Source organism: Ursus americanus, chromosome 4, assembly GCF_024610735.1.
Source record: "Ursus americanus isolate L20-20 chromosome 4, mUrsAme1.1.p, whole genome shotgun sequence".
Taxonomy (NCBI): domain Eukaryota; kingdom Metazoa; phylum Chordata; class Mammalia; order Carnivora; family Ursidae; genus Ursus; species Ursus americanus.
Genome location: NC_142130.1, coordinates 48,046,906 through 48,072,009, shown reverse-complemented (window position 1 = coordinate 48,072,009; position 25,104 = coordinate 48,046,906). Strand labels below are relative to the sequence as shown.

The following is a 25,104-nucleotide window of genomic DNA, read 5'->3' as shown; positions in this document are numbered from 1 at the left end:
TAATGAGAAATGGTCGTAGTAGAATTAACAATCTTGCTTAGTGGAAAAAAGATACTAAATTTAAAAATTCCTGGGTTTAACTCAATACTTGGATGATTACTTCTCTCTAAAATCAGCTAACGCCATAGCTTAATGATATAGGTAAGGTTTTTAAATCTTTTTCCAGGTTTATATAGTTTTTAATTCTTTATAGAGGAGCTTTTGTTTATACTATAAAGCATTACCTTTGTATTTAAATAGGATACTAGAAGATAAAAATTTGGCCAGCAGAGGGAGATTTATGTAAATTAGGCTGTAAAAAAATACTGGAAGATGACTCAGTAAATGTGTATCTTGTGGGTAATGCCCATTCTCACACTGAATGAGAGAAAAACAGAAGGAAGGAGGATACTAAAATGTCTCATACTAAAATTGATACTAAAATTTCTAGCTATTTATATTCTTTCTTTGGTGGTTTTTAAAAAAGGGAAAAAAGCGAATGATATACAAATAGGAACTGTGTGTGTGTGTGTGTGTGTGTGTGTGTGTGTGTGTTAATTTGATGATGTGAAGAACTTTTAAAAACAAATGCCATAAATTTAATACATTTTTAGGGCGCCTGGGTAGCTCAGTCGTTAAGCGTCTCTGCCTTCGGCTCAGGGCATGATCCCAGAGTCCTGGGATCGAGCCCCCACATCAGGCATCTCCTCTGGGGAGCCTGCTTCTTCCTCTCCCACTCCCCCTGCCTGTGTTCCCTCTCTCATTGGCTCTCTTTCTCTCTCTCTCTGTCAAATAAATAAATAAAATCTTTAAAAAAAATTTAATACATTTTTAAAATAAAAACACGCTTTCAGTACTTGTCACTGAGGTTAGAGCACATTCAGCCCAAACACTTTAAAGGAATATTCCACCTGAGAGGAATAGGAAAGGAATGGTAAATGTTCTGAACAGGGCACTGTTATGACTTTGAATTAGCAAATAAGAATTTTTGTATCATATATACTAAGTCAGAAAATCGGAATATATTTAAGAAGAAATTTCACCTAGTGGTGAAGCAAATATGAAACATACGGTTTTCTGCTTAGAGTCAGGAAGAAGTTTCTTCTTAACTTCTTCCTGACCCTAAGGAGAAAATATAAACAGATCAGAGTTCCCTATGCATTCTAATTAATTTCCTTAGCAAATGTGCAGTGTGATGCGTCATTAAATTCACACATTTTAAGTAGTGTTTATTAAATACATATTATATTCAAGGCACTATTCTGAGTATTTGGGAATTTAAAGATAAGCGACATCCTACCTCCTTGTAATGTGTAACCTAGTAAATAATGAGTTAATTCAATTCTAGCGTGTCAAAGTGTAAGGCACGTAGGCATTGCAGAAGCTAGGATAAGCTATTTCAGTAAATACTATGACTACTAGAATAAGATGTATCAATTCTTTTTTGCTTTGGGAAAAAATAAGGTTTTTGTTTTAATAACCATCAAGACAAGTTTTATCTTATTAAGTAAAATAAATTTAACTGTAACTTAAATTATTTTGCCATCTTTTTAGAGTAAAGAACAGTAACTTAGGAAAAAGATTTCAAGTAGAGATATCACAGATTGTTGATTTTCTTCTTTTTTTTTTTTTCTCCTTTTTTTTTTCCTTTTTTTTACTGAACTCTTGTTTCTGGGTTTTGTCTCTTCCTTAAAGTTATAATTAGAGATCGGTATGAGGGAAGATATCCAGACTTTTTATTATTTTAAAATAAAAACTAAGTCATATAAACAAAAAAACCGAGTCTCTTGAGCTTCAATCATTTTTGATGACGTGTAATACATTTACTTTTTAAGAATATATGTGATCATTCTTAAAATCTAAAGGGCTGTATGTAAACTGGTGCACCAGAGATTAAATACTCAGTGTTGGGTGATGGATACAAGAGAACAGCGAATAGATAATTATTTCTCTCGTGAGGTCAGAATTATTCATTGAGTCGTTTTGACTATTTCTGAACAAGTGAAATTGCTCGGTGTTCTGGTCTGGCAGGTTGCATACACTAGTTGAGTGGGTGCGAGGAATTTCTGGGATGAAGGGTCACAGAGCAGGAAGAAATAACAGGGTACAGTGAAGATGAAGTAGAAAAAAAGCGGTGGCCATGAGGACAGGGGACAGAGTGATGGGAAGAGACTGCAGGGAATAGGCCCAGAGCTGGCTCATTGAACAAGTATTTGCTCACAACATGTCAGGCTCTGCGTCAGGTTCTGAGATGCCATGATGAGCGTTATGCAGCCTTTGTTCTCTCTTAGAGTCAGGCCACCTCCTTGTGGCTTACCGAATATAGAGTATGGTAGGGACCCCTGGGGAGCACCTCTCTCAGACTAAAAGGGCCAATAGAATCCTGAGGTGAGATCCAAGCTAAGCTCTGAAGCAAGATTGAGGCCCGCTGTGAGGAGACAGTAGAGCATATGCTGAAAGGTGAGAGTCCCTGGCAAATTCTAGGTGATGGCATGTGGCTCCCTGTGGGCAGAGCTTTTAACGTGATAACAAAGCAGGGATACCCAAGCCATAAAAGCAAGTAGGGACCAAGACAGGAAGAGTCTTGTGTGTGGTATGAAGGAAGAAGGTTGGACTTTTCCCTGAGGACATTAAGGGACTATTTAGAGAGATTCATGCTGGAAAACAACCTGAGTAGACATTTATGGTGTTGAGAATTGAAGTCGGCATAGCTATAGTCAAGAAAACCAGGCTGTGAAATCAGTGTGGTGGGGATGGAGAGGAGTGCACCACATATACGAGGCAGAAGAGGCAGAACTTGGTGAGAGGTTAGATATGTGGGCAAGAAGCAATTGCAAAGATTTGTATTTATGGTGAAGAAAAAGAGACATGTGTACACTTTCTAGGTACTTACGTGAAGGGGAAGGAATGTCCAGTTCTCTGTGCCGGGCTCTGGCATACTTCTTGGGTATATGGCGGAGGCAGTGGCCTGGCCAAGACAAGGTATTTTCTCTGAGAGGCTCAAAATCAAAGACGTGAGTGTGAATAAGAGTGAGGTAGAGAAGCCAGAGCCTGTGGCACAGTTGAAATGAGCTGGAAAGCTTTCTAGCAAATTAATCCTGGGGTTTGGAACCAAGAAAATTAGGACCCCAGTCAGAAGTGAAGTGCAAGGTAGAGTCTGTGAACAATGTTAGTACAGGCAGGCCAGTTCTTGGCTGCTAGCTGCATGGCTTGGGGTTAGGCAGTCTTCCTGGCTTGGTGGCTGGAGGCCAGTTGGTACAAAGAGGACTAGCTAAAGGAAGGAGGGGGATTCAAAGAGGACTTTAGCCTTGAGATTGAGTATAGACTGAAGGAGAAGGTATTAACTAGAAGGAACTGTTTATCAGTAGTTCATCAAGGAAAGAAACTGAAACACTGGTGGCCCAGGGTAATAGGATAGGAGATTAAAAAGCACATAATGAGAGTGAAAGGAGTTGACTTTGAATCTCTGTCTTGGAGAGAAGATGGAAGAAGAAAGAAACAAATTTTGGAATTGGTAGGCAGTTGGGAGAGTTTGGAGCTTTGGGAGAATTCACACATATGAAGAAGACCCTCCTGTCAGCCAGTAGGCAAAGACATTTTCTTAGAATGGCTAAAAGTGTGGTGGAAAGCACAGGATGGAGAAGTGATGGAAAGCTCTGGGGGCAGAAGTCTCAGCTTTGAATACTGCCTCCTCCGCATGCTGGCAGAATGGCCCAAGCATGTTGCTGAAGCTTTGTCATTCTTAATTGCTTCATGCACGAAAGGTGACCATTATAATATCTTTCTGTAAGAGTTGTGTCAAGGATTAAAGAAGTTAATATGTGTAAAGTGTTTAGCATGTAGCGAACATTCAATAAAGTTTGTTCTTAGAAGGCAATATTGTGTAATGGTCAAGATCAACACTCTGAAGCCAGACCTCCTGAGTTCAGATACTGGCTCTACCATTTATGTGCTAGCAGTGTGATCTTGGACATCATATAATTTATAAATATAATGCACAGCTCATTAGGCAACGCATAAATATGTGTTCAGCTGCATTGACAGTAAGCGAGGAGACTCTATGAGATTGTTCTCTTGTGATTCAGCTTCTTGCCAATGTGATAATTCTGTCCTACCCATGTGACAAATGTGTAGAATAAAAAAAAACCTTTGTTAATTTATAAGCTAAAAGACGCAAGCTATATGTTATATGTGCTTCAGTTTTCTCATCTGTAAAGAGGAGATAATAATAGTACCCACCTCTTAGGCTCGTTGTGAGTTAAGACAATTAATAAATATGAAGATCTTAGTTTCTGGCCCAAAGGAAGCAATATATATCTGTGGAAGCATTTTATATATGCATATCTATCTCATTATTACTCTTATCTTCTCTCATCATCAATAGGGGTTGAGGAGAACCTGAGAATTTGTAATGGGATCCGTGGGTTGGGTAAGACTGGATAAGACAAGTGAGAAAGGATTGCCGACAAGCCCAAAGATGAACCTGGGATTCACTGTATGGTAAAGTCAGACCCGGGGAGCAGCCAGCACCCTGGGCCAGACCTGTAGAAGGAAAATGATTGGACGAGTTCAGAATTGGGGTTTATTAGCAGACACATTATGAAAGGAAAGAGCTGGCGAGCTGAAGGTACTAGGACCTGCTGTTTTGAGAAAGTAATGAGAGTCGTTGACAACTAACCAGAGATGGGAACAAAGCTACTAGAACATGAGTTTGGACTAGCAGGGACGGCTGTTTGGTGGTGACTACGATTTCATTGTATTTATTATGTCTCCTTGTCAGTTTGCCTGTTTCTGTTCTCTCCCTTTCCCTTCTGAACAACCTTTCCTGGGTTCTTATTTTTCCTTCTCTGCCTACTTTCTAAGTCTTATATCTCTTCTGCCTCTTAGCAAAACAACATAAAGACAAGCGTAATTTGGAAGCATGAAAGTACCGTTTTTGTGTTTGCTTCTTCAGGAATTCTCTGAGCATATACTCCCTGTTAAGCATGGGGACATTTGCTGTGATGGATCCAGAAAAAGGCATCTGGCATGTTCATTACCCTCAAGTGTCTTTGTGGGAGGAATTCACATGAAATCATTACGTGTATATTGTACGGGAAAATGTTAATTGTTATACAGCCAAGTGTCAAAAAATATGGCAGAGCCATTAAATGTGGGTGATCAAAAAGGTGCTTAGGAAGGAAATAGATATGAGCTGGAGCAAGTAAAGAAAGCTTTTTAGGAATGGGAGTTCAGAGAGGCTTGTAGAGAAGTGAAAGCAGAGTACAGGTGCAGGCCTGGGAGAGCAGAAGCACAAGGCAGCGACCCTGTGGCAAACAGGACAGATAGCTGCCTAGTGGGAGAGCAGAGGTGGGTGGTGAGCTGAATGGGAAGTAAGGCTGAACACTTAACTCTCACAATGCATAGCTCACCAGGTGATCAATGAATATGTGTTCAGCTACACTGAGAATAAATGAGGAAGAGACTCCCATGAGCTTGTCCTCTTGTGCTTTAGGTTTTTGTCAATGTGATAATTATGTCCTACCCCTGTAGTAAGTACATATAAAAAAAACTTTGTTAATTTAGAAACTAAAATAAGGAGAATGCGTTATGCTAGGCCTCTTGAAAAATAGGAATTTGGTGACTTTCTGATTAAGAATGTAAACATCGGGGTGCCTGGGTGGCGCAGTCGTTAAGCGTTTGCCTTCGGCTCAGGGCGTGATCCCGGCTTTCGGGGATCGAGCCCCGCGTCAGGCTCCTCTGCTGAGATCTTGCTTCTTCCTCTTCCACTCCCCCTGCTTGTGTTCCCTCTCTCCTCGGCTGTCTCTCTGTCAATTAAATAAATAAAAATCTTTAAAAAAAAATGTAAACATCAACATAAAATTATAGGAAAACAGAGAGATGGGCTTTTTGAGGGATATGGGAGGGAACATGTCCTACCCTGTTACTGAATTCTGTGTGTAAATAGCTTTTTCTCCCTAAGCCACCCATCTTGGTGCTTTATCTCTTTGAAGACAGCTATTGTCTCTCTCTGTAGCCTAGAGCAGCATGCATTTTGAGAACCATGTTAAATTAAGCTCTCCTAAGACTAAATGTCAGGGAGCGTAAGTATTAGAGATCTTAAAATACATATTCCTTCATGAGACAAGGGCACAGGACCAGAACTACCAGTACAGCTAAGCCCTTCTTTGAATAGTGGGTGCCTTATTAGTATTCATGGAGAGCATATAGATAACATCTTAACAGAGTTAGAGTTTCAACCTGAAGAGCTACTGCTTTTCAGTGAAGAGTGCATTTAAAGACACTCTTTGCATGAATAGAGTGACTGAATTGCTTCTAAAAGGGAGAGTATTACTTTATTGAGATGTTTTTCATTTACTCTGTCTACAGTTTAGAATTGTCATTAGAATTACAATAAATAATAAAGATTAGCACATGTAAGGCTTTTATCTTCAAAGAGTTTTAGAGTTAATCTAATTTGTCACCTGGAGTCATCAGCTATGTGCACTTGCTTTTCTGCTGTAAACCCTGACAGTGTTCACTTACCAGCCCCTCAGTGCTCCTTTTTGGGGTTTCCATGGCCCATTAGCTGTTTGTTCTATGGAAGATGCCCAAAGAGTCAACAGATGGAAGGCTTTACCTTAGAGCCCCCTTTCCTCCGTAGGCGTTTGGTTCTTGAGTTAGGCCTTCTGGTTCTAGTGCGGGCTTTTCCGCTGCTCACCGTGTGACCCCCTGGGCAAGTTACTTAACTCTCAGCTTCTTCAACTGGAATTTATAGTAGTACCCGCCTCAGAGGGTTCTTGTGAGGATCGGATGAGATAATGAATATTAAGTACATGGCAAATACTATTTAATGAATATTAGCTGTATATTAGTATTGTTTTAAAAAATTATCCATAGGAACACATCATTCTGGGAAGTTGTTATATGTGGTTAAGTGTTAGGTGAGGAAGTGACAAGCCCTACCATGTACCAGGCTCAGTGCTACACCATGGGACAGAAAAGGAAGAAACCATGGCATCTCTCCTCTACAAGTTTGCAGCCTGGGGTTTTTTTTTTCAGGGGAGAGGGGGTTGGCATCGATAAAACTAACTGTAGTGCTCAACCTAATAAGATCAAGTATGATCAAAGAGCACAAAGTGATAAATTTCTATTTAAGGTTTTTATAGAAAGCTATAGAGAGGAAGGGATATGTGACCTGGGCCTTGGAGGATGAGAAGAACTTTGACAGAAAATGGGAGAATGTTAGGGTGAGCCAGGCTTCAAAGCTGGGGTATTTGCCAGCTTCTCTGTCAGCAGGACCCCCATGGAAAGATAGAAGCAAGGTGTGTCTTGAAAGCAGCAAGACTCCCTGGAAGGAAGATTTTAAGCAGGTCAGTCTAATTTGTGTGGAACTCTAGAGCTACCTCTTTGTCACTGTTTCTTTGGATGGTTTTTCCTCTTCTCTGAGGACTTGAGACAATGGTGAAGTATTGCTGTCTTAGTGTGGGACCCAGGAGAGGCCTTACTTGTGGTTACAATGTGTGGTGTCCAACAGTGAGATTTCATGGGCCTCTCTTACCTTCCCCTTTCTCACTGGGTCTGAATTTCCATTAATATGATTTGGATGGAGTTTTATTGGACATTTAGGAAACAGCTTAAAATACCCCTGTGGCTGCATTAAATTCACACAGTGTTTAAAGACTGAAGTGTACTGATGGCCGACGTTGTAAGACAAGATGATAGAAAGACTGAGAGGATCTTATTCACAAAATTTATGGCGGTGCCAGGGAACTGTTTCTGACTGTATATCACTCAGACAAAGGAAAGGAAACTTTCCATCTTTCTTTTTCGGTTTCTGAGTCTGGGATTCTATCATCTGGGAAGCACATGGACCGTGGTTAAATGGGAGACATGTGTTCTCTTTTGAACAGCATCTTCAGCTGGGTTTAAGCAAGCAGATGCTGCCAGTTAAAACCCATACTCCGTCTCAAAAGCTTGTGGGGAAAGGGAGGATTTCCTAACACAGAATGAGAACTTTCTGGGCTCCAGGTTCTATGCTGGGTATTATATATATAAAGTGTTCTCACAGTAGAGCTGTTACTGTTTTAACATATGAGGAAAGATCATCAAGATTAATAACTTTACAACAAGTAGTTAGTGGTAGACGCGGGGATTCTAAATGAGGCCTGCCAGCCTCCATAATTGTCTTTTGTTAAAAGTGTGGTGTTTGGTTTGTTCTGGTTCTTCTCTGATATTTCTTCTTTAAACGTCTCATGAAGTAAATAAAGTTTTTTTCTAATTTGTCACCGGGTAGACTTGTATTTAGTTCAGAATAATGACTGTCTAATTAAGAGTCACCCATCCCGGCATAGGGAAGGGCATCTATAGGTTGGTTTGTTGTTACTAACAAGAGAAATAAATATTCAGTATTTTGGATAGGGACCTTCAGCGTCTATCACTTGGTGGTCTCAGCAGCATCATTGGATGGTACTGAGTCTTCTTCACGTAGGGTCTACAGGTAGGTAAATAACCTGATTTCGGTTATTCTGGACTTGCAGTGCAGAATGGTTTTGAATAAAGTCTGCCAGGTGCTTCATTTATCACGTATAGATTGTTAGATTATTTTCTCTTGCTCAAGGACAAGAAGCCAAACTTTATAATACGTGGGGCTTTTCGTGGCAAAATCATCACGAGTGTAGGCCTCTGTGACTATCAGAAATTAACAATTTTCCCTCCTTACTGTTGAAATAAGAAGAGTGATGGGCTTAAGTCTCAAAATTCTGCCTTCTTTGCCTCTTCTTTTCTTCCATCTTTTCTGGTTTTCTCATTACTTCTGAGTGATAATCAGGAATCTCATTTCCCCCAACTCTTGCTTTTATTCAATAATTTGAAAACTGACCTGTAAGGAATTAAGAAGTAATTAGGTAACAAATTATTTTAAGTATCCAGTTTACAGTTTGAGGTCTTTCGTAGTCAGTACATCAGTTACACTTTTCCTGTCCGACGTGTATTATGTCCAGTTCACTTGTGCACTGTTTTATCTTTAATTTATGCTTAAAGTATTTCTTTCACTCTTACTTTATTCTGGGTACAGTGCTGGGGGTGTCTGTCTTACTTCTTCCACAGCTCAGGGGCCCGATGGTTCTTATACACCACATGCCACCTTGGCTTGAGTGTCACCATTACACGTAGTTTTTGGCCCCCCTTTGTTTCCCACTCAGGAAAGAATATCTGAATTCAGGGAAATGAGAGAGATGGTTAATTTCGAAGCCATTCAAGCATGTAAAAACATCAGCATTATTTAGCACAGGGGTTCATATGGTTGCTTGTAACAACCCTCACAACTAACCTACCTTGATGTTTTTCTGATGCTTCTGAGCATAAAAAGGCAAATAGTCTTGGATTATAAAGAAAAAAAAAAGCCCTAGTGAGGGAGGTAGGATGTACCCAAATAATTATAATTCAAGGGAAAGTTTGGTGTCATTAGCAGTACAAAGTCTAGTGGATTTCTGGGGAAGGAGAGATTAATTTGGGGATTATCAGCAAAGACATACAGTATCTGTGGTGGCATGTCAGCGACATGGGAAAGAAATCACATGTGAATATGATTATTCTGAATCCCAAAGCCACATATACCATTCATTCATTTAATTCTTGATATTCTGTTTCTCTTTGAATATTACAATTTTATACATACACATAGACAAAGACACATATACTTAAGCACATTCACACATAATTAAATAGCATAATCAAAATCCTTGAGGCTAAAAGATAGATTTTTCTCCAGGCACTGGTGATCACTTTGACCTCTCCAGTTGAAACAGCTGCTTGGGTTATAGTTTCCCATAGATTTCTTTTACTATTCAAAAAAACGCGTAACCTAAACAAAGATAGGATCATGATGGAGGACTAGGATGATTCTGAGCTGACCTCCTCCCATGGACACACCCAAACTACGACTGTATATGGAACAATGCTCTCTGAAGACTTTGCCTGAAGACTAGCAGAACAGTTCTTGCACAACTAAGGATAAAAAGAAAAATCCACACTGAGGAGGATAGGCGGGGCAGAGACACAGTAGGGGTATCACCAACACAGAGATTGTCCCTGAGGAGCAAGGAGGTCCAGTCCCACACTGGGACCGCCCACCCCAGGAACCTGCCCCAGGAACAGGAGTCCTTGTAATGTCTGTCTTTGAAAGTCAGCAGGGCTTAACAATAGGTTAGTGGAGGACTGTAGAAAACTGGGCTCTGCTGTTGAAGAGCTCATGCACAGACTCACTTGCTCCAAGACCCAGCAGAGAGGCAGCCGTTTGAAAAGTATGCGGGCCATCCATGAGGGATATTTGTTGATTACTTTTAGGTTGTGTGCCAGAGCAGCAGGGATCAGTAGGAAATTTCTGCAGGAATGGAAGCACTGGAGGGCGCCATTTTTCTTTCCTTCTACGGAGCTGGTCTGTCGCTTGTGGGAGCCATTCCTGAAATTCTCTATCTACCTTGCTAGCACTGTTCACCCACCACCACCTCCACCCACATTCCTTGGACAACTCAGCCCAACAGGCATCCCTCCAAAGCAGCTCCTACCCTGGTGAGCAGCATTGGCTGGGACTGGCAACCCTGCAAAGTGGCTCCTTTTCTCCCCCACCCCCAGGCAGCTCCTGTCCCAGCAAGAAATCTTGGCCAGGACGAGCACCTCACTGTACTCAGCAAGAGGCCTTGGCGGAGACCTCTGTCTGTGTCCCATTCCCTGTGCTGCTGCACCCAGTGTACATCCTCAGCATGGATCAAAACCCCCATGAAGCAGCTGCCACTCAGGGAGACAGGCAGTCCCACCCACCGGCCTGACTGCAGGGGTCATGGCCAGGCCTCACAGCCAGCCACACCAGGGACTAGACCTGCCCACCGACACAGCCGTGGCCAGGCTTCTCAGTCAGCTGTACTGGGTCCAAGCCCGCCCACTAGTGCTACCACAGTAGTCATGGCTGGGCATTGCAGCCAGCCAGGCTGGGGGCCAGCCCCTTCTGCCAGTGCACCTGAAGCTGTCACAACCTAGCCACTACAGGAAGGTATACACAGCCCACTCAGGGCACATTCCTGGAGCACTTGGTCCTGGTGACCAGGGGTTGCGCTTCTGGGCCCCACAGGAAACTTTCTGTATAAGGCCACTCCTTTAAGATCAGGAGACTTAGCTGACCTACTAATAGATACAAACACAGAAAGCCAGGCAAAGGTATATGCTCCAAATGAAAGAAAAAACCTCGGAAAAAGAACTAAATGAAACAGATAAGCAGTGTGCCTGGCAATAATAGTTCAAAATAACGATCATAAAGATGTTCACCAAACTTGGGAAAATATTGAGTGAGCCCAGTAAGAACTTCAACAAAGAGAGAGAAAATATAAAAAAGAACCAATCAGAGCTGACTACAATAACTGAATTGAAAAATACTTTGGATGGAATCAACAGCAGATTAGATGATGCAGAAGAGTGGATCAGTGATCTGAAAGACGGGTTAGTGGAAATCACCCCAACTGAACAGCAAAAAGAAAAAAGAATTTAAAAATAAAATAAAATGGTTTAAGGGACCTTTGGAACAGTATCAGGCACCATTATAGGGGTCCCAGAGGAGAAGAGAGAAAGAAAGAGGCAGAAAACTTATTTGAAGAAATAATGGCTGAAAACTTCACTAACCTGGAAAAAGAAACAGACACCTAGGTCTAGGAATCACATAGAGCCCCAGACCAGATGCATTCAAAGAGGTCCACACCAAGACACATCATAATTAAAATGTCAGAAATTAAAGAGAATCTTAAAAGCAGCAAAAGAAAAGCAACTAGTTACATAGGAGGGTACTCCTGTAAGACCACCAGCTGATTCTTCGGCAGAATAATTTGCAGGCCAAAAGGGAGTGGCATGACGCATTCAAATAGTTGAAAGGAAAAAACCTACAACCAAGAATAATTTACCTGGCAAGATTATTCAGAATTGAAGGAAAGATAAAGTTTGCCAGCCAAAAATTAAAGGAGTTCATAAGCACTAAAGCAACCTTAATAAGAAATGTCAAAGGGACCTTTTTTAAGTGAAAAAAGAGAAGGCCATAAAAAATGTTTTATCTCATAAGATATTGGGACCCCCAAATGGGTTTAATTGCCATTCACACAGCTCATCCTGAAGTGATTAATAAGCCACAAAAATAACCATTTCCTCTTCTCTCTCTGTAGCATTGGTATTTTTGGAAATTGGGTTGCCTGTGCCAAGTTTTATTTGTAGATAGAATGAGAATTGTTAAATGGTCTATCAGTTCACAAGAAATCTTTGTTGCTTTATTAAGAGCATACCAGATAACGAATCCATATAGAGTCTTCAGTAACTTATTATACTTTTGAGGCAGCCACACAAATCATACAATTGTTTCAGATATTCAGAAGTTTCTTGCTTAAAAGGACCACAGGAACATGTTTTTCTTTGCTCTCCATCCTTCCTTTGAGTAGACATAGCATTTAATAAATTGATAAGGATTTTTAACAAAATGAAGATTTAAAAAACTTTTTTTATTAAGATGAAGATTTTACTGCAGCACAAGAAATAATCTGAATGTTTATCAGTAATGAAATGATTGAGTATATTGCAATACATTTTTATTTTGAAATATTCTACAGTTATTACAAAATGGGAACAGTCAAGGTATATTGACTTAAATGAGCATGATCTATGCAAATGAAAATTTCTAAATGGCTTTATTTACTGGCATATTTACATATTAAAAAAAGATACAGAATGTAGTCCCTAAGGATATTTTAAAATTGGTCAAAGATAGCACACAGGCTAGAGGGGCAGGATTATTAACAGAAGAGAATTCAGAAATAGATTTATACACATGTAGTAATTTAGTGTAGGATAAAAATGGCATTTCAAAAGAGTGGGAGAAAGCTGGATTATTTAATAAATAGCGTCGGCAGAGTTTGGCTAGTTATTTGGGAAAAAAAGAATAGGGTAGACCCTTATCTCCTTTATCAGAATGAATTACAGATTGATCAAATATTGATATTCTTTTTTATAATGACATCATGCAAGTCCTAGAAGGAGTTATTAGTGTTTTCTTAAAATTTTGAAACGAAGACCTAAGCATGACCCCAAATCCATAAACAATGAAGGACAGAAGATAAATTTGCTTGTGCCATATTGTTTTAAAGGCTTCAGAACTGGATGAATCTAGAAACTTTATGAAATCCCCGTTTTAGCAACATGGCATAAAAAATGTGTTGATACCACTTTGGAAGCATTTGGACCAGTGTACCCTTCCACTGACCTAAAAGGCTACTGTTCTCTGATTTCAGCAACTGTGTTTGTAACTGTCAGTGTGAGCCATTTAAATTGATAGCACTTGAGTGTGTTATTTGAATGTTTGCATGAGTATGTACAAACAATAATATGTATTTTTTTACATAAAATGAATGAATGAGAACTATTAAACTAGGAAAAAGCTGAGAGAATGCATATAAGAAACTGACATGTATAGTTTACCTCTGGGCTGTGGGGCTGATGTGATGGAGAATAGAAACTTCATTTTGTACTGTTTTCACCTTTATAAAATATGAATGTGTACTGTTTTTATCATTGAGAAAAAACTTTTTTTTTAAGTCATAGAAAAGTAAGTTAGAACTTTGGGCTTCTGAAGGATTTTATCACATCCATAGGCTGGCTACTCCTTAGCTCTTTCAGCCAGCCACCTTTCAGGGGAAGAGCAACAGCAAAAAGCCTTGGGAGCAAACCTTTGTGACTGGTTTTGGTGCCCACGTCATGGGGAGGTCAGAAGTGTTTGCGACTTGTGCCGCAGATGGATACAGAGAATGCTCATTGCACCATGTGACCTTCAGTGGCTTCATGGGCTGGGTCGTTGGAGGCTGCACACCACTAGTTTTTAAAAGTTGTGTGTCATCTTGGGAAATGGTTTTATTTTAAATCCAAAACATCTGATTCTTACAAAGTATTCGTTTTACTTAATGCTCCGAGCTCAGATTTACCATAGTGTAGAAAGCAAAATTCATGTAAATTATTACAGTAAAAGAGGAGCCGTCAGAGAATGTGTGGAGGGCCACCTCTGGGAGCTGTCTTTTCACATTCTTCAGATGCACCACGTTGAGAAACCCTACCCTGAGTAAAATGTGAACAGGTGACAGTGACTTGTAATCCTCCTGCTGCTTTATTTGGGTTTTGAGTTCTGAAGTTATGAAGTGGAAGGAAGTAGATTTCATAAAAGGCAGATTTTATTAGCTCCATTTAGCCAAGTAAAATGAATGTTTGATTATGTGCTTAGAATTCGTAGTGAATCCAGTAAATGCCTGAGCTGGTAGATACTTTAGTCATTAAAACTATAATCCAATTAAAGCTAAGGAAGCTAAATAAACAAATTTTAATCAAATTTACTTTGATTTCTCTCTGTTTCTCTCCTTTTTTTTCCTTCCCACAGGTCACAGTAATGAAAGGCAGTAATAGAAATAAAGATCATTCAGCAGAAGGAGAAAGGGCTGGAAAACGACCAAAACGAAAGTGTCTTCAGTGGCACCCACTGCTGGCAAAGAAACTGCTGGACTTTTCAGAAGAGGAGGAAGAGGAAGACGAAGAGGAGGATATTGATAAGGTAATTCCTCTGTTTAATATAGAAGATTTGAGTATTCGTTCCAGAAATGGCAGTGATCATGGATGGTGAGAAGGTTGCATTTGTAAAAGTCTGTGTAACTTGAATCCTATTGAACTACTCAGTTTACCTTTTTATTCCAGGTACTGACAACTCCTGAAATATCTGTACTTCCTAGTAGTTGAGACGGAAACAGATCCTTCTTAAACAGTCTTTCTGTCGGTTAACTAATGATTTTCGGGTAATAGGGTAATACTCAAATTACAGTGGAGATGGGGGTATTCAGAAAATTTGTTGTGCTCACCTGGCATCCACTCCGTTGCTCCTCTGGCTGCTCTCTCTGCTTCAGCCTAGCCCTGTCTCCGTAGGTGGCCTCGGCTGCTCAGGCCCTCATCTCCGCCACCTTCATGGCATCTGGCAGTTTTCACCCCCACCAAGCCTCCTTGGTCATTCAGCCCTTCACGTCCCCTTCTCTGGTCTCATGCTTGAGCAGCCAGCTTTTATTTAGAAAGTCACACAACCAGGCAGGTGACTTTACAAAGCCACACATTCCTCTAAGTCTTGGCTTAACTGGTTCCTTGTCCTCCTCCTTATTCAGCCTTCAGAGCAAAGACTACCTCCCCAAGAGATGGGACCTCATCATCGCAGGTGTCCTTCCCACCAGACGCATTCCCTGTCCAGGGATTTCCTTCCTGGCATTTACCATTTACCTTGTGTTTAGCTGTGTGCTTGTGGATGTCTGTCTTGCCAGACCAGAATATCAGCTCAGGAAGAGCCAAGGCTGCCCCTCGTGTCCTCCTCTTGTTGGAATCTAGAATGGTGCCTAGCACATAGCAGGCTTTGAATAGATACATGTTCATTAGAAAAATCAGTGAGTACATATTTTCTGTCACTGCAACTTTTATAAACATGTTTTTAGGATTCTTCAGGCCTTTGACATCCATTCAGTCTTTTGTTCTAGGCTTGGGTCAGCTTCCAAGACACCATGTTTTCTCTTTTTCCCGTTTCTTACCTGGATACCCTTTCCGGTCTCTCTTCGCTGAGCTTTTCCTACTCTTTTACAGAGAAAACAGAGGCCGCTGGAAGTAACTCCTTTCAGCTTCCTCTGCTCACCTGCCCGCTTACTTCACTCCTTGCCCATCTTTTCTGCCTCCTTTCCTTTTCCAGAGAAACCAGTGTTATTAATTCTATATGAGGAAACTGCCAAGTTTATCCCGATTTGATCGTTCTGACACAGTGGTGCCTGTGGGTCTCATGGTCCTTGAAGCAGTCTCCTGCTTGACTCCTGCAGCACGCGCTCCTGCGTCTGTCCCAGGATTTCTGTTGCTCTCCCAGCCGCACCTTCCTAGCTTCTTCAGTTGATGCCCCTCCATTATTCTGCCCTCAAGTATTGGTGCTCCTTGGGCTTCTCAATTTCTCTCTCTATCCTGGACCTTTCTCTTAAACTCTACGCTCATGATTTTGACTATTGACTTGACATATCCACTTAGATCTCAAATCAGAACCTCAGTTTGATTGTGTTCAGAATGAAGCTTCGAAGCCCATCATCCTGCGTCTTCCCTTCCTCAGTAAGTGCGGACCCCGAGCTTTGAGCTTGGTCAGACCAGAAGCCTTGTCTGTTTTCCTTTGCTCAAGTCTCAGGTCCATCCATCAGTAGATTCTCAGCCATGCCTTCTACTTGTGTTCTCAGCTTGACTCCTCCTCAGCACTGCCTCCTTGATCCACACCACCAGCATTTCCAGGGCAGATCAGATCTAGTGCCCTTCCACAGTCTGCTCTCAGCAGAGCAGCCAGTGGGGTCCTTTCAAAAGGAAAGGCTGGCCATGCTGTTCTGCTTCATGAGGGCAGGGAATTCATAGGCTCACGGCTCTACCTGCACCACCTAGAACGGTGCCTGGTCCCTGTCAGCGGCCCAATAAACAGTTAGTGAAAGAACGAAGTGATGAATTCCCTTCTCTTTTCAGTCCCCAGTTGGTGATCTCATCCACTTTCCTAGCCTGGCCTCCTTTGTATTCTTACGTCAGTTCATTACCCCAACCAAGACTTCTCTGATGAGAACCACCTCAAATTTAGCCTGCCTGATACTAGTCTTTCTGCTCCCCACCCGATCTAATTTCTCTCATTTGAGGAAAAGCATTCTCTGTTGTGTATGAAGGAGTCTTGCCATTGGAGCTAGAAACACTCTAGCTTTTTTTTTTTTTTTTTCCATTAGATTTATTTATTTATTTTAGAGTAGCGGGGAGGGGCTGAGGGAGAAGGAGAGAGAGTCTTAATCAGACTTCACACTGAGCAGGGAGCCCAACTTGGGGCTTGATCCTATGACCCCCAAGATCACACCTGAGCTGAAACCAAGAGTCAAACACTCAACTGACTGCGCCACCCAGGCACCCCAGCACTCTTCCTTTTTTAACTGCTAAATCCAGTTGCATACCAGCTCTCTTGGTTCTACCTCATAAATAAATATTGTTTCTGTTCTCACTTCTCCATTCTCCTCATTATGTCCTTGATTCAGCCATATCTCCTTTCTTACCTGGACAGCTGGAACAGTCTTTTAAATGGTTCCTCTAGTTTGAATTGCTTATAGTTTTGCTATTATAACTCATGCTCTATACTGCTGACAGAAGTTATCTTAAAATAATCTAGCAATGTCTTTCCTATCCTTAAAACCACTCATGGCTCTCCATTGCATCCAGCTGTGGTTTCCATACCCTGGTCTGGTACTAGTGTTGATTTATTACAAGGTATTACTTGGCCCCTGGTAAAGAAAAATTTAAGTCTAGCTTTTCACTTTTTGGTTAGTTAATTTAATGAAATAATTGTCACATTAAATAGTAGTTGAAAACATTTTTTTTTTAAAGATTTTATTTATTTGAGAGAGAGAGCACGAGCAAGGGGAGGGTCAGAGGGAGAGGGAGAAGCACGCTCTCCGCTGAGCAGGGAGGCTGACTTGGGGCTGGATCCCAGGACCCTGGGATCATGACCTGAGCCAAAGTCAGATGCTTAACAGACTGAGCCACCCGGGTGCCCTGAAAACACTTCTCTTTGATGTCCGTATTTGGCAAAATAATCTGTGGTAAAATATGATAACCTATGTTGTTCTCCCAAGGTGGGTTTTTTTTGGTTTGTTTTTGTTTTTACAGTCTGAAACTACTTATAGGATTAATTGCCTTTTTTTTTTTATATATAAGACAGAGCACATTCTTCATGAAGTATGTCCATACCTGCTGTACAACCTCATGTTCTGGCTCTGTGGTATAATGTTAGGTATACCAGTGCTCCTGAACTGTGTATCAATTAGTAGTCATAGAGCCTTAATCCTTTTTAGTTTTCTGTGTCTCCCCATTGACTACCTGACACATTCTGATTCATCTTTCAGAATTTAGCTCAGACAACACATTTTCTAGGGAGACTTCAGTGTGCTCTCTCTCATTCATCCACTAGTGCTTCGTTATTACACTGGTTCCTTGTAATCGTCGTCATACTGCTTTTTAATTCAGTCACTTTTATGTCTTTCTTCCCTCCCCAGACAGTAAGCTCCTCGGCCCGAGATCTTGTCTTATTTATCTTTTTTTTCCAGCTCTTGGCTTGAGTTTTATAATTTAGTAACAGAATCAAAAGGTATTCTTTTCTGAAGGGAAACTATAATTATTTCCTCAACCTAAATAATATTACTTTTTTTGCCTTGATTTTTCTATAGCTTCTTAGATTCAGAATGCTAAATAAATACTCCCCAAAAATGCAAATCATTGTTAATAATTGTATAATGAGGAAGCTAAGTCTGCAGCCCTCACTCCCAATAATCTCTAATGTATTTCCAAATCAGATAGCTATGACTTTTAAGATTCTTCCACTGTACTATTTTGTTTGAAGATAATCGATGGTTAATTAAGTGCATTTGCAATACTTAATTTAAACTTAAGAGACTTTTTAAAAAGACCAAATTGGGGGGTGCCTGGGTAGCGCAGTCATTAAGTGTCTGCCTTCGGCTCAGGGCGTGATCCCGGCGTTCCAGGATCGAGTCCCACATCGGGCTCCTCCGCTGGGAGCCTGCTTCTTCCTCTCCCACTCCCTCTGCTGCGTTCCCTCTCTCGCTGGCTGTCTCTCTGTCACATAAATAAATAAAATCTTTATAAATAAATAAATAAAAAGACCAAATTGGATTAAGCTAGTGATTTGTCCTCGAGTATCTGTAGCAGTTGCCCAATAAACATGTAAAAGAACACGGTTTCCTTACAGTAGTGGTTCTCAGACTGATCTTTAGACCAGCAGCATCCGCATCACCTGGGAACTTGTTAGAAATACTAATTCTCAAAGCCCACCCCAGACCTAGAGAATGGGAAACTCTGGGAATGGGACCTAGCAATCTCTGTTTTAACAAGACCTCCAGGGATTCCACTGCCCACTCAAGTTGAAGAGCTAAGGCTGTACTATATAATGCAGACTAACAACTACCTCAGTCCTTCTTGATTTTAACTATGAAACAAGAAATTAAAGAGAGAGTTTTAGTAAGCCTTCTGGACTTCTGTTCATGGTTAACACTGTTTCCAAGAAATAGCATAGGATCACATTTGAGCATTAGAAGATATTTAACAATCCTAATATATCCTGAGATTCTCTGATGAGAGGTATCTGCAGCCATGTGCAGGAAGTAATGGAAGAGATCAGAAGCAGAAAGCGTAGGCCAGAGGCTAGAGCAGTGGAAATGACAATTACACAGATGGCATGGGCAGGATTAGAGCTTTGTAGAAGTTCTTGAAGACCTTGAATTGAATGCAATGCTCCAGAAAAGGGAGGATTCAGAATCGATGTTGAAGGTTGAAGCCTAGGGGAATTTATTCCTAGCATTTCAGTAAACGAGAAAGGTTAATATTTACAAACTAGAAAATTCACTATGTAGTTCCTCCTTCAAATAATGTTAAATGTCTATTTTGATTTTTACAGTAGGAGGCTCCACTTGTGAGTATATAAAGCACTGAATAGTCTATATTAAATTTTTATTGCCTACTTTCATGTTACACGTTTTCATATTATTAACTGTACAAAAGCACTTTCCAAAGAGAAACAACTAATATTCATGTATTTTTTGGTGAATGTTGTTGTTAATCTTGAGACCCATATATCACAGAATGGGCTTATTTCTTTTTGAGCAGTTTGTTAAGTACTGATGTTATATTAGCCAGACATTGAGCTAGACACTGTGGTTGTAAAGGTAAAAGAGCCTTTGTCCTCAAAGAGCTCACTGTTCAGTGAGGGAAAAAATGTAAGTAATCATAACACGATAATAGTATGTGCGGCAATAGAGACATACACAGTTTGCTATAGAAACTAAGCAGAATACATTGTAAGTTGGTTACCAACCACTAATAGTGGTTGATGATTAATTTTTTTGTAAGTTGTTTAAATGGAGCTAAGAAAAAATACAATTTGAAAACCAAAACTAACTGTTAAAGCAAAATTGTCCAGGATGAGTTAAACATCGGGCTTTTGTTTTGGTTGGTAATAGGTTCAACTTCTTGGGGCCGATGGCCTAGAGCAAGATGTTGGTGAGACTGACGATGAATCACCAGAACAGCGAGCCCGGAGACCAATGAATGCATTTCTCTTATTTTGCAAACGTCATCGCTCCCTTGTACGTCAGGAACACCCCAGGCTTGATAACCGAAGTGCTACCAAGATACTGGCTGATTGGTGGGCTGTTCTAGATCCAAAGGAAAAGCAGAAATATACAGACATGGCCAAGGAGGTAGGTTACAATGACAAGGTTTTATGATGGCTGTGAGAAATCAGTCCCATACCCCCAGTCTTCAGATATGTGCTGAAGGCCTAGCAGCACAAAGGGGAATCCTGAATCAAGTGTTACACGAAAACATAAGAGCTTTCTTCTATTCCTGAATTCCAAATCCACCTTCCAAATGCTGGTGGAGGTGCCAAGAGCAATCAATTGCCAAGTTTTTTCATTGTGTATACTCCACAGATTGATGTGGGGGGTTGATTTTTATGAATGGTAATTTATTTATTATGGATGGAGTTTTTTAAAAAATTTTTTTCTAGGAACCCAGCTTCTCCTGTCAGAGAGTGCCCGTGGTAAAGACGACAATCTTAGGTTACTCTAGTTGTGTCATGGGAAAGAAAACTCATCTAGTTCTAACACTAAATAACCTTCTGACAGTATCAAAGTCAATATCTGGGTTTCAGCCTTTTTTTTTTTTTTTGATGTTATTAGAATGAGGAAATTGGACAAAAACTTATATCCCTTTCCGTTCTAACATTTTTTGATTTTGTAATAAATACAGTTATTAAGAGATATGCTTTGGTTTATTTCTGTTGTGTAGGTAGTGCAGCATGAATATTTAAAATCAGTGAAGGAATGAATGGCAGTGAAACTTGACGTGTTATGATATGTGCACGCATGTAAAGACTTCATAGGCAGAAGCACTTCTATGCAGGATGGCTATTCAGAGAGGGGGGATTTGGATCAGTCCTGACAGCAGTGACTGAATTCCTTCAAAAATTGTACTCCAGTCTGTTTTTAAATTAGTCTGAAATTAATGAGTTCATTATGCTCTGAAAATGTATTGTGTAATGGATTTAGCAAGTGAAGGAAAGGCAAAGCGGTATCGTTGTGGTTAAACTTGAAAGGAGTAATTCTCACATTACTCCTTCAGCATTGTAACTTGCAAACAATCTTGATTCATGAAAACCCCTGCTATCCAACATTTGGTGAAGTTCTATGAAAAGAAGAACCAGCAGGGGACAAAAATATAGAATTTCAAGTGACACGTTTTATTAGACATCTCAGTATGTGGAAAAATAATTCTTTTAATTGCTGTGGTTTTATTGAGTTGTTTAACAAGCTAATATGTAAGATAAAAATTTCTTATGCAATGTTGAAGGATATTTGAATCCAGAGTATATGATTAGCGTAGTTGTTATGTAGTTAATGTTTACATAAGACTTTGTGAGTTAGCTATTAGTAAAGACAGGATTTTGACTATGTAAGCGTATCTGGAAATTTTTTTTTATATTTTTAAATATTTTATTTATTTATTTGAGAGAGAGAGATAGCTAGAGAGAGCACAAGCAGACAGGAGAGAAAGAGGGAGAGAGAATAGGAGGCTCCCGGTTGAGCAGGGAGCCCCACATGGGGTTCCATCCCAGGACCCCAGGATCAGGACCAGAGCTGAAGACAAACACTTAGCAGACTGAACAACCCAGGTGCCCCGTGTATCTGGAAAATTTAAAATCAGTTCCAGTAACCTACGTGATTTTAAATGTTTCAGTAGATTTCAACTAGCATAATAGTAATTAACAGCATTTTCCCATTAAATAGCCTTAAATTTTTTTTATAGTCCTACGCTTATATGTTAAAATAAACAATTATCTGAAACCTCATAGGGAACCGCATTAACTTCCTATAATTAAACACTTGAGTTTGGTTTTGGATTGTTGTTTTTTTATATCATGCAGCCTGTCCCAAGTACATTGTTTGCCTTTTCTTAAATACTGCTAATTTAGAAACCCAATAGGCGGCCACTTTTAAGAGGAGGAAGTATTATTTCCATACAGGAAATCTCTTACTAATTACTTAATTAGGCTCACAATATTTGCCATCGTGGCGCCCTAATGCAGTCTGTTAAGGTGGCCTCCCGCGATCTGCTCCACGCGGAGGCGCACCTTCCGCCTTGCAACCTGCCTTGTTTGCAGCTGCTCTTAGGAAACACTGTCTCATGTCCAGTCAAGTGTGGAAGGTTCAGCCACTTTCAACATCTTTCTATAATCGGTTTCTGGTCGTAAGTGATCCTGACTTGTTTCTGTGTATTTGCTACATGGTTTCGAAATTACATTAAAGTGCAGGCCATCGTGCTAGTGCTTTTTGTGTTAATAGTGCAGTCTTCTTGCAACAGCCTTTTCACCAACGAAAAGCTTCCTTGGGGGGGACGTCAGTATACCAAGTCTGTGGTGGTTGCTGATGGTGAATAAGGTCTCAGCTCTGCAAGGGCCTCTCACCCAGGCAGTCATTTTTAAAACTTTTGTAACGTTTTCATTTCAGACACTAGATTTTAACTGTGTTCTCTATAGGAACCAGACATACTCTTTCAGGATAGTTTTTGTGTGAATGTGAATACTTAAAAAGAGATGTTTTTTAAAAGAAGTGAGGACTAAGTAATACAACTTGGGAGGGTTTATTTTTTTAACCTGTTAAAACTTTCTCTAATGCTTTTCTTGCTCCTGATTATCTTTTAGTGCATCTGGTGAGAGCAAACAGCCATTCTGGGATTTGTTTTCAGTTTCTTGAATTATTGCCCAGTACTCATTTGCATTGTTGGGGGGGGGTTGAATGAGGGTTTCATGCTGTCTGATGAATCTCATTAGAGCAATAACTGGTTATAAGTAATGTAAATAATACCATCTTAAGGCTGTAACATGGGTCATTTTCTTAAACTCAGCAGTGCGTGTGATAGTTCAGGGTTAAGGATGTTCCCAGGCTGTGGGACTGCAGGTTTCTGACGGTGGTACTGCTGGTAGGAGATTCAGGAGCGGCCTTACTTTTCACTTTAACATCGTATGTCCACACTCTTACAAATACCGGAATACAAATCTGTGTTTTTGTCTAGGATATTGCTGGAACCTTCCACTTGTCATTTAAACTAATGGTCAGAATTAATTAATTTACAGTCAGTTTAGAAGATCACCTATCTAGACCTCCAGGAAGAGCAGAGTAGGTGCCAAGAAGAGGAGGGGATCTGGAAAGTCAAAAACAAATTTGAATACCTTTATAATACCATCTCCCTTCTTTTTTGTAAGATCAGAGGCATAAGGCAGAATGCATGCATTTATTGATTGACTGGTTCATCCCAAGCCTGACATTTTACAGAAGCACAAACACAAAGTCAGTTACAATTGTCCCCGTTCTTTAGAGCAGGGATCTAGGGCCCTTTGGAGTTGATATCTTGACCACGCGCACATTGTGGAGCTGGGATACTGTTGCCTGTTTGACTAGCATTCTTTTACTATGTGCTGGTTACTTAGATGCCTACAAGATAAGAGGTTTGAGCTAATTATGGTAAAAATGGTAGCAGTAAAATGTCTAACGGAAAGAGTCTGCTTGTGCTGGGGTGGATGTTAGTGGGGATATTTCAGAAAAGGCTTTATGGAGTTGATAGTATGTGTTCTGGGCTTTGGTGTAGGATTCAGAGAGAAAGGCAGGGATAAGAGCAGATGTGGGATAGTAAGAACAATTTCAGGAACAAGAAAGTTTGTCTTACCCTGAGCCTAGGATATGTGTAGGACACTAACAGGAAATGTTGTAAAGACAAAATTCGTGAGACCAGGCTGACGAGTTTGAAGGTTCAGTTGTATGGCAATAAAACAACTATGGAATTAAATGCAATAAAATGCAACCTGAAGGTAAACTATAATAGCCTTTCGTATCTATTGCCATCAGTACCCTAGGAAAGATTCTCATCACCACAAAACTCCATGGAGTTTTAGTAACTGATTCTTCCTTCATATTTCTTAAAGATAAAACTAAACTATTTATTCCCTTGCTTTGGCTTTATTAGAAATGGATTTTTCTCCAAAGAGGACAGACTCTCATTTTCTCATATATTATAACTGTAGGGAATTTTTGTTTACTGTCACACATATCATGCTTAACAGCATCCGTGTTCTTACAAGCATGCTGTGGCACCTTGCATACCACTAAACTAGAGTAGCACCTCATTTTTCCAGCATCCTTGAGAAACTGCTGTTACACCTAAGTGATTTGCAGTAGATGAAACCTGCCTGTTCCCTTAAACCCTTTATTTTATATATTTATCCTGGAAACCTTACTTAAAATTTTGTTTATATACTTCCTTACTTCAAGCATTCAGAATGCCTTTCAAATATTTTTGAAAATTTTAAACCATTACTTCCAAACAATAATTATTTTATAATTTGTAATTTGGCGAGACCTTTGTCAACAGTAAGTTATAGTCACATTTTTCTCTACATGGTGAATGATTCTTAATTCTTCTTTTGAATTTCCTCTTTGGTTTTCCATGAATCAGTCTTTTGGGCCCACCCTCAGCTGTTGGTGTTTGTTGCTGTCCTCTGTCAGCCACTTTTGGCTACATCTAATGACATGATTTATTCTGTATGGGATTGTCTGAGTATGACTTAATAGGGGCCCTGCTACTTTGAGGGGACATGGACAGTAAAACCAAAGACTTAGGCTCCATGTTTCATGGGAGGTCTTGTTTTTGAGACCTTTTCTGTTCCTGTGTTCCAGATATCAGGACTTTCTTACTGCATTTATTTATTTATTTAGTTATTTATTTATTTATTTATTTAAGATTTTTATTTATTTATTTGAGAGAGAGAGCAAGCATGAGCAGGGGGAGGGGCAGAGGGAGAAAAGTGAGAGAGAATCCTCAAGCAGACTCCTGCTGATTTCGGAGCCTGACGTGGGGCTCAGTTTCAAGACTTTGAGATTATGACCCGAGCCAAAATCGAGCCAGATGCTTAACTGACAGCCATCCAGG

General features: G+C 40.2%; 1 protein-coding gene across 15 annotated transcripts in view; it reads left to right on the top strand.

The window, feature by feature from the left end:
- Window positions 1–25,104, top strand: part of BBX (BBX high mobility group box domain containing) — a 263,913-nt gene that overhangs the window by 151,642 nt on the left and 87,167 nt on the right. For all 15 annotated transcript variants that reach the window (XM_087861645.1, XM_045785275.2, XM_045785277.2 and 12 more), the window contains 2 exons: window positions 14,411–14,581; window positions 20,082–20,321. In XM_087861645.1, the coding sequence (XP_087717771.1) occupies window positions 14,420–14,581; window positions 20,082–20,321 (402 nt within the window). In that variant the 5' untranslated portion in view covers window positions 14,411–14,419. The remainder of the gene's footprint in view (window positions 1–14,410; window positions 14,582–20,081; window positions 20,322–25,104) is intronic.